This window comes from Macrosteles quadrilineatus, unplaced genomic scaffold, assembly GCF_028750875.1.
Source record: "Macrosteles quadrilineatus isolate MER2022 unplaced genomic scaffold, UCM_ALF_1.0 Scaffold_6__1_contigs__length_79288215, whole genome shotgun sequence".
In the NCBI taxonomy this organism is placed as follows: Eukaryota; Metazoa; Arthropoda; class Insecta; order Hemiptera; family Cicadellidae; genus Macrosteles; species Macrosteles quadrilineatus.
In genome coordinates this window covers 65651718-65662401 of record NW_026542599.1, presented here as the reverse complement: position 1 = coordinate 65662401, position 10684 = coordinate 65651718, and the positions used below count along the sequence as shown (strand labels likewise).

General features: G+C 31.1%; 1 protein-coding gene across 1 annotated transcript; it reads left to right on the top strand.

The window, feature by feature from the left end:
* Positions 1-6131: 6131 nt before the first annotated feature.
* Positions 6132-9770, top strand: LOC128996108 (uncharacterized). Its single transcript, XM_054421221.1, has 3 exons — positions 6132-6288; positions 7589-7655; positions 9169-9770. The coding sequence occupies exons 1-3, from the start codon at positions 6256-6258 to the stop codon at positions 9729-9731; spliced, it is 663 nt and encodes a 220-aa protein (XP_054277196.1). The 5' UTR covers positions 6132-6255; the 3' UTR covers positions 9732-9770.
* The last annotated feature ends 914 nt before the right edge of the window (positions 9771-10684 follow it).

Below are 10684 nucleotides of genomic sequence, written 5' to 3'. Positions count from 1 at the left end.
ACCTTTACTGTTTCGTATGATTCTATAATTAATTATTATCAATTTCTGTTGTTTAAAATCCTTAACTTCTCCTTCCTGCCGATTCGGCTGATTAACAAATCTTGGATTCTCTTACAAACAAATCTTACAAAGTTTCCATGGTAGAGTTTACTTAAAGTGGTTCGACTATTGAACCAGTATATTTCCGGCCTAGTTTCAGAAACCAATCTCGATGCCACACCTGTGCCTTTGTTCCTTCAAACAAGAATCTGTGCGAGAACTAAACCTACTTAACTTATAAATTACAATATCCAAAATTGATCCTTTCATTTATGGCTATTTTAATATGCATGTAAATATTATATAAATTATTGAACGTGTTTAAATTTTACTACTTGAAATAAAACTGGGTGTAAATTAATTATAATCCTCTTACAACAATCAACCTTTCGACAATGAATTGTAAGATTTTTATGCACTTGATCCATAGTTACTTTGTATAGCAATTATAATGAACGCTTAGAATCCAGAAGGAAAAAAATAGGGAATATAAAAAGTAACATTAGCGTCAAATGTGCTTCGGCTTATATTGCAAAAGTTCTCAACTTTTCAAAACTTTCTTTCTGAACTTCGTGCCTTTCGAAGTGTACTGAAGTGTTTCTAAAGTTTAAATTATAGGGAATAAGACTTTTTTTATTTATTATTTAGCGGACTGCCAATAATGTGACGGTTAAGACACTCAAAAGATCTTGTGATGATACGATCAGATTTTTTTATTTCAGCAATTAGTCCGAAATAATGCAACGTCTAAATATTTACCAAACCAAAACTGAATTTGTTAACTTGAGCCAACAGTTATTAAATGTTTCCTGAAATCAAGCCATAGTTTTATTCCGTAAATACTGGCATAAAAAATTTAACGGATTGTACATTAATCTACTTACAAAATCTCAACCTACACCGTGTAATAATATTTCTACAGTATAAAAATAATGCAAAATAAATCAAATGTAATTAGAAGGATTACATCTATAAAATACGTGGAAAACCATGCACAATTTGCCTTTGAGTTAAAATCTAATAACAGTACTAACACTATATTCTCGCTCCAAACCTAGCCAGTTCAAACCATAAAATAAAATCAATTTAAAATGTAGTTTATTACTCCGTAAGATTATAATGATTGGAACAAAAGCCAATGCTGCATTTTTTAGGTACAAGAGAGGTTAATACATGTATTTTGTTCAGTAAATTATAATTTGATAAGATATTGTACTGAAAAAAAATGTATTGTTACTACACCATACTTTCGTTTTTGACGATTGTAAATCCCCCAAAAAATATTGTTTAATATGTTAGCACAGTTAAATAATTTTATATTTTAGCTCTAAATGCTTAGAAATAGTTCTTTGTTAATAGAATACCACGATTGAATGGCTCGACGCAATTTTTCAATCCAATTTATAGGTTTGCCAATTCCCTTTAGTTTCTCTTTGAACCAAAGTTAGCCCATGTAGTAAAATCTGAAAGTCGAAACAGTTTACATGAAATGACAATAAACAAAATTCCCTCCAAACTAATTCATACCTGTAAGTGCATTGCTACAGAGGTAGATCATTCCATTGTACAATTTGAGTTTAGTCGATATGTAAAATTTATGGAAACTTAGTTTATGGTATCTAAAATATATATTTTAAATTAGAGAGCAAAAAAGGGAAATATTTATTATTGTTTTTTTTGTGTTTCTTTGTTGTTAGTTTATTTTTTATTTTTTGAACTAAACCCAACGTATTTTCTTAGTAAATATATTCCAGAACAAATTGTTGTTTTTATATCTGTAAAACATCCTCTTTGTACTTTTAACGTACTTGAACTGAAATATTATTAATTTCATAAGTTTTTATCGATGTAAAAATTGCTTATGTGATGTGGCGAAATACATGGGTTAACATTGTTTTGACGTACAAGTGATCTCTAAGTATAACTTTCAAATTACAGTTTAGCAAAACTAACGTAATCTATGTGACTAATTTACTGACTATTTTAAAAGATATTTTGGTATTAACAGTAATTTATATTATGGAAGGGAACTATAAAATTGTCAAAGCAAAAACGCTTGTAATAAGTTGAAGCGTTTTAATCCATTTCAACTCTGCCGCTCTTTTTGACTAGAAATCTTAAAAATAATACACGATTTTTTTGTGGCTTAATATCATAAATCCAAATATTATACTGAAGTATTCTGTTTTGGGTACTCTGAATTAGGCTATAAGCTTCAATTTCTACACCAGCCAGGTATGCTAGTTTGTTTATTGCACTTTCATAATGCTTTTAACAGTTTCTCAATGTAGTATTTATTTTCATTGATTCCACTCATACACCTGATTCATAATTAGTTAATTTGAGATTCATGCAACAAGATGAGTGTCTAGCCTACCAGAAAAAAAATACAAAAAGGATAAAAATTCCAGATAAAGAAGATACATTTGGAGAAAGGTTTCTGTTTTTTGCCGCAAAGTTTTTAGAACAATTAACTTACAGATGAGTGCGGCTTGCAAATGTATCTGGTAAGAAGAACTAAAACAATGCTTTGTGAATTTAATCGCTTTATCTTTGTTGTATCTTCCGGAAACTTGTGAATCACTTAAATCTTTGACATGATTCTCTTTGAGCAAATCCCTTGTCAAAGGAGGTTCAACTTATAAAGGTCTAACAATGATTGTTCCAATGATAAAATCTCTAAACTTTGGGTAGAAAAAAAAATTATTGTTATTAGCAGCATTATTGTCCTGTATTACCCAAATTTTATAACTTTTTGTGTAGCCTCAAAACTATATTTATTTATTTCGATTATTTAAACTGTCTTGGTAAGCAAATATGACGTGAACCATTGCGCAAGATATCCATTATTACGTAAATAGCCCATTAAGGTCGTAATTCCTTTTTTTAAAAAAATTTCTATATACCTAATGCTAAATACCTCAGCTGTACTTATCTTTTAGTCATTCTTTCAATAACCTTATTAAAATCAGTAGTGATTATTTGTATAATAATGCAATATGTTTTGTTTATTTAAGCTTAACTTAACCAATCAATAGTTTTATTAATACTTATGAAGTCAAACGGGTTGAAGCCCGTGGGTAACAGCTACTATAAATAAGTTCAACAACGAAAAAATGTTACAAGAATCTTATTAAACATGCAATGTTTTACCTAACACGAGTTAAAAGGGAAAACAAATAGTTATAGCAGGTGTGTAAAAAGCTTTGTTGAGGTAATCTTTGTTGTAACTACGAATAATCGTACCTTTGTTTGAGAGGAGCGACAAAGAGAATATTTTCTTACTTATCCTCTTTAAGCTATGTTATAAGCACAATATGTTTGCTTTTATATGTTTTAAGACAAAATGAAACTCCTTTACCACTAAAATTATTTTCAATTACCAATATTAATATTGTAGAAGGGTAAAACAATCTTGACACTGTAATAAATAGGTTAAGCTCAAACTTTTTTTATTAAATGTTAAAAATAGCACTTTAGGTTTGTAATTTATCATTATGATATTTGTAATATTTTCTTTTATGTGCATTTCACACGAATAGCTTACAAAAGAAATACTGAGTAGTATTGCTGAGTAAGAAAAGTTAATATATTCTCGAACGTTAAGTTATATTATCGTATAGAAATGGTATTAGAAGTTTATAATGAATTTTATGTATTTTTTATTTTTATAATTCAGTTACGCAAACATATGTTTACATTTTGTGAAATAGCTCATTTATGTTGTCAATACATTTGGTCGACCACATCTTTTCAACCGTTTCCAGACCATTACCCGAAGTGCACGGTGGCCATTCATTGGACAGACTCGGTTGACTGGAAAATGTGACCAAATGCTCTCTTTACCGACAATTTACAGCGGTGTTCAAAATTGTATAACGAAATGAATGTGGCATTGCTTTTAAAATTATGTTTTACGCATTGCAAATATTATTACTACCTAAGTGAAATAGTTACTTACACGTAACATTTTGTAGCTTAGGTTTATCCCAGTCTTTTACACTCAAAAAATAAAATATTCATAAATATTTATCCATTAGGCAACGTGGAATTTTCACCAGGTATTGCAGTGAACGGCTTACCAAACGTGGGTAAGACGATCATTTAGTGTTGGTTCTGTAATTACTTTATAGTACAAAGTAATCGATGCTATTTTCGCATCTCAGTCAGGTTTTCCCCCACTAATGGCAGATCATTGATCGACTTACTGTCTACGCCCCAAGTCACCAATCAAGTCTACCCTCTTTTAATGAAGATTGTCTGGCAAAAGTCCAGCTGTAAGATACTGATATCGCACTTCTGTTAAATACTTGCTACACTTTTCTTGTGTTACGGTCATTGACCTGATAAGTTTTTTAAGGAAGAGATTAACCTTTTGTTTATCTTTATTTTGGATAGTACCATCAATTGATACCCAACCATAAACTGCATATGGGCTAATACTTCGTACTAATTTGCGAATCAACTAGATTCAGGGATTAATAAATTAGAAAATTAACATAAAATCCGAGTCTAAGTAATCTGATTATTTTGTAACAATTTAATAATATGACATTGGACTAAAAATATCAATAGAAATTATATAGAGGAATTTTATAGTTGAGAGAATCAAGGTAAAATTAAATGCTCACGGTCTGAATTAAATATTATCATTAAAATAGGAACTACTTAGCAAGCATATTGCCAAAAATATTAGTAATAGTGTATACACATTTTTGTATATAAATAAATGTAAAAAAAATAAATCTGTAAAATTATAATTACATTTCGTATTGTGATAGATTGTCTGGTGACATTTCGTAGCGACCTTTGGCTGTATTGTTGTGGAGTGAATAATGGACGTAAAGTCGATATTCAGAGCAACCCTAAATTATTAGGAACCGTCGTCCCATTGAATATTGACTCAGCGTAGTCTTGTAGTTATCATCCAATGCTGTGACCCACTGACATTTTTGGTCATTACTCCTTTTTTGTGTAGGAATTTTATAAATAATAATAAAAAAATCACGGTTCATAGGGAATATTTATTTTTTAGAGTCTAATTGTTTTGTAACAGTTATATATTCCGAAGTATGTAATTTGTAGCTTGTTTTCAGAAGATAAACAGAATAAAATAAATTGTAGTTTTTTCAACATGATATTGATGAAAATGATATATTGTGGGATGATTAGAGGACGAAGATATTCATTTGTTGCGTCACATGTAAAAAAACATATAATTATGCGTTGCTAAGAAGCAAAGTATATCTCAGCAATAACAATTAATTGGTTTTTCTTTTCATCTTAAGTCGGTCTGGTTGACTTGTATAAAGTGTAAAAGGATCTAGGCAGTGACAAAACAAAATTTTAGTCTTCTTTCTGTGATAACTGTTAACTTAAAAAAAACAAAACATGTACGTAGATTCGTCCTCACACTTATCCGCACTTACTCGCAATTAATGCTATTAGTAACAGAAGAGAATGTCGTATGTTTTTTTTTATATTTTAAGATTTAAGTTTTGTCTCCCTAATAAAAAATATAGTAATTATATTTTATTTTAAATGATTTATTGAAAAAAATCTATATTTTTTCAAACACTACACACAATTTTACTAAAAAACGTGTGGTAGAAATGTGTTCTTAGTTGCGTATATTGACACTAATGCAGTGCACCGTTAATGAATTATTTCTGTACAGATTTATCGTTTTTACAGACGGGATACACTGAAAATAATTAATACAAGGTTACAATAAAGGATACTTGTATAAGGAGTGTTTTATCTATTTACACGCCACCTGTAAACGGTTGAAAACATTTTCTTTCAAATCAGATTTTACAGTAGAAACAACCAATTTATAAATAAACGTAAAATACGTAGACAGTTGTTATAGCTATTTAATTTGATATTGAATTACTGAAATGATATCAAGTTAGATATTTACAATATTCTTGTTTTTTTTTATCTCATAAGTTTAGTGAAATTGAAATAGTTTTACCATATCAACAACTGATAGAGCTTAATTCTGTTTAGCTATAATTTTACAGATGCCACAGACATATGTTTCTGTGATGTCAACAAACATTTAGTGTGCTTGTAGCGTTATCCACCTCTGTAGTTGTGTGATAAAGTTATATGTGTGATATTACAAATCCACCAGTTTGTTTTATTTATGGTCAATAGTTCGGGTTTCCCTTAAGTTATAAGCTGTCCACTGAATCAGAAGGTGTATCATCAATGACGACAAAGATTTTAGCCATCTTTGTCATCGTAAGTACTTGAAAATTTTCACTTTCTATTTTAATAAATGGAATTTCGACTGCACTGTTATTGCATTGCCTTTACACATAGAAGTATTTTAGTCTTTGCTTGAAAGTATTTACTATTTTAAATGCAATTCCCATTTATACTAGTATAGCGTACTTTTAAAGAATGCAAGAAATGCAGAAATGCATCATACATAAGACGAATTTAGTTTGATATTAAATTAAGGGTGTATTCAGTGTTTAGCCTATTTTAAGGTTAAAGCTCTATTTACCAGATTTTTTGAAATACCATAAACCTATAATATTACAGATACCATCGCGATATTACGAGTTAAGGACGGTCATTTTGTGGCATGACTATGGGAGTAGTATACCTAATAGGATAAAATCGTACGGATGTACAAAAATACTAGCTTCTATCACAGAATATATAATACTGTAATGCAGACGGTCAGCTGGATCTGCGCTATAGGCGCTGAACGCGCTTTTAATGAGATATTTCTCGAAAACTATTTATGATATCTTTATGAAACTTGGTATACAGTTTTAATACGTCATCATGTATTTAAGGAAAAATAATCATTAAAAAATATGACCCTGTTTCAAAATTGTTGTGTTTTAGCGAATTTCCCATACATATAATAAGCTTTTTTATTAACATAGAATAAGGTTTATTCCATTGTCTGTGCTTCTATGCCCTTGCTTCGAAACGATGGGTGGGGGGGGGTTCTCGAAAGATAACAATCCTGCTCTTTATATCTGACAATAGATGTATCATATATTTACCTTAAAACAAGGCACTTATTTCACTTGTAGTAAAATTCTTTTTATAAACTCAGATAATGGACTCAAATTATCCAAGCAACCAAGTACGGTTATTAACAAAAATGGCACTGATGGGAGTTTAATACTCTATGGTTTCATCTAGAAAAGATTAACTTTACTTCCACAATGTTATTAATGCACGATCAAATATCCTTGATTGATAAATTGGGAGATAAACAAACAAGTTTTTACTGGATAGACCAGCTTTTGTGTATTCAATTAATTTTATGATGTAAAATTTTAAAGCGTGTAAGGCCATCTGGAAATAGTGGAAATAGGCCTGCGGGGCAGAGCACTTAAGAATATTTTTTATACTAATACTTTTGGCAAGTCCACACGCCCTGATCTGCATATTGAAGCACTTTATGCCCTATACTTTTATTTAGTTTGTATACTGAAGCAATGACCATGAACTTGAGTGCATACCATTCGTAGTTTGATAGGTATAGATATTTCTGACTCTTTTGTTTCATTCACAGGTCGTTTTGACTTTGGTAAATGCAGAAAAGGGATATCCAGAAAGGCTGTCGGATAGTGATACACAACGTAAGTTACAAGTTATTTTATATTTTTGTTTCAGCCATTTATTTCAGTTCATTTATAAACGGGTTAAAATATACTAAATATGAAACAGAATCTGATCTTACAAATTATCAATAACTGTTAAGTTAGAAAAGATAATCTAAGATATCAGTGATTTAAAACAAATTCTGACCAAACCCTTAATTAAGTTAGTGTACTATGTGTATGTTCAAACACACTTATGCTCGGAATCATAAGTTGGGATGAATGTTTTAAAATTATTTTAGATTCATTAAACATAACACAAAATTAAATAATACAGCCAATTAAATGATTGGCTTTAGGAAGTGCAAGCGTTACCCATTAGGCATTCTCTTTGGAAATGCGACTGTTTTAACTACTAGGCAACCTTTCATAGGAAAGTTCCACGTTACATTTTTTTAAATTAAAACAACATTTTCTCCATCATATTCCATCAATATACCTCTTGATTTTGAATCACTTCATTACAACTATTAATACTATTTTCTTCTGTCAACTCATTTATATTGCACTCATTTTGTTCCGTTAACTTACAATTCAATTTTATAGGTATTTATTTCTTTGAGTTTAACCATCCAAGTTGAGTATAAACTCCCTCTTTAACGAACCCCTAAGAGCAGCGATCTTAGGTTCGGTCCCAGGTACAAAAGTAATTCAGTAAAAATTTAACAGTTTAATTGTACCGGCTCACATGTTGCTTTACCAGAAACCTTCCATCTTCCATTCAGGGTCCCAGAACTTGTGTGGATGTGCAAAATCAAGATGAAAAGAAAACACACCCTATGTTTCCCTACAACGATCGGTTTGAAGGAGAGTCCCATAACAATGCAAGGCTCAAAAACTTTGGTTATAAATATTGAGTGTTTTTCTTGAAAATCGTTTAATTTACAACTACGTTAAGACTAACGTTAGATAACATTAGTCAAAAAAGTGGAACCTGAATAAAATAAACCCTTTGTAAAAGCCACCTTTGATAACAAGATATATTTTAAATTCTTTTAAATTTATTTCATTCCTGAGCATTTGTTATTGAAAACTTCGATAAGAAATCAACCTTTTTTGTCCTAGGACGCTAGGCACGAGCCCGGAATTGTTTTTCACATTACTTCAGGCTAGACCTAGGGGTTACGGCATTATCACTTAGAAAAATTCATTGGTGATTTGGTAGGATTTGAACCCGGGACCCCAGGAACCGGAGTGCCGCACTCTAACCGCTAGACCAGCTCGCTCCCCAAGAAGTCAACCTTGATAAAAATAATTTTCATAGTCTTCATGAAAATCTCGTAATCAACGAACTTAAAAAAATAAAAATATGTAATGCTTACCAAAAACTTTTGAAAAGTTTAACTGTTTTCAAAGCAAAGTAAAGTATCCTCCTTATTCAAGGCTGCACTAGCTACAAGAGACCATATGACCATCCCCAAACTATACTTAATGCACCAAATCCCCAGTAGTGTTTAGTAATTACAACGTCGTAAAAGCGATTTTCTATCAGTTACAGTCCAACAGTTCGGAAGACACCCCGGTGAAGTATTCGACTTCAACATCCTACTTGGCGGGAACATAGAAAAGCCTCCCTTCATATTGGGACTATTTGTGGAGGGAAACGGTGTCTACGACGAGTTACAATGCCCCATGACGTCAGAAGAAGAAGTGAAACAGCTGAAGGTGAAAAACAGACATGACGTATTTGCAAGCGTTCTGCCGAAGGAGTCGTACGCAGTACTATGCAAGAAAAGCGAACCTGGTTCGATGATTGTGATAAAGGACGGGCAATGTAAAAGAAGGACGTACAGCAAGGAGGACCCAAGGTTGGCTCCGTCTGAAGAGGTGGTGACAGGATTGGCGTGTTCCAGAGCAGCCAGAGAAATAGAGAGGACCATACCAGGAAGTCATATCAAGCTGAAAGAAAATTCAAATGGTTTGATTGGTGGAGTAGTATGGGTAGTTGAGAGTATTTTCTTTACACTTGCTGGATGGTGTAGTGCAATTGGGCGTTGGTTGTCCCATGAAGAAAAGTCCCAAAATGAAAAGCCTACTATTAGTCCATTTGGTTGAGGTGTTATTTTTTTCGTGACTTTAAAAGGAATGATGTATTTAGGCTTTGGATAACGAAATTCATTCAAAATCAATATAGCAATTTTGATTAGAAAGTTTGTTATTTTATATCCCCTTCTCTATAACGTATTCTTTCCTGAAAGTTCAGGATGATAAATTGATATACTTAGCTAGGAACTAAGTATGGTACCTTTACGATACTTTACTAATGTTTTTAAATTATATAATTTAGTTACTATTTTCCTACTATGTTCTTGAGGACACTTTTGAATTTATTATTTTAGAATTGGTCGTGAAAATGAAGCTATCTTTGGAGATCCAAGCCAATAACAAAATTGTTTTCATGAAATAAGTTTCTCAGTTGAATGTTTTTGAAAGAATGTTAGTCTTGATTTTGTTTAACTAATGTGCAGAGCTTTTTCTTGGTAAATTGAGATTTTCGTGTCAATATTATGTCGCAAATCATACATTTATCTTACTATTTTATCACACGAACAGCTATTTATACTAAATTTTATTAGACGGATTTTAAAAATTACAGTAAACTTTGAAAGGCGTTAAGCCGAGAAACTAAGTTGAGTTTGAAGAAGTCAGGAACTTTTGCAATATGATCCTAAGCAAAACATTTGGCACTAATGTTACTTTTTTATACTTCTAACTTTTTATCCTCCTGACTTTTTTGTTCTCCTGCAGGTTTAACTTTTTTAAATGTTGTACATTATCAAAAACATTAACACAGTGCTAACTAAATATTTAGTCAGTCAAATAACAAGTGATTTTAACAGTATAGTTTATTTTTTAATAGGTTTTATTTATATTTGAATGACTTGAGTGTACAAAATTAATTTTTAATGTCCACAATAAAACACAAAGGTTATTTTAGCAACTAGTGACGTGTTACACATTATATTTTTTCCTACAGCTTTTATAAAGCATAGAAATAATTAGTTATC

Excerpts from the sequence above, each read along its gene's own strand:
- LOC128996108 (XM_054421221.1), top strand. The coding sequence starts at position 6,256 with ATGACGACAAAGATTTTAGCCATCTTTGTCATC. Across the intron at positions 6,289-7,588 it reads TTTTAGCCATCTTTGTCATC|GTCGTTTTGACTTTGGTAAA; the intron begins GTAAGTACTTGA and ends TTTCATTCACAG. Across the intron at positions 7,656-9,168 it reads GTCGGATAGTGATACACAAC|TTACAGTCCAACAGTTCGGA; the intron begins GTAAGTTACAAG and ends ATTTTCTATCAG.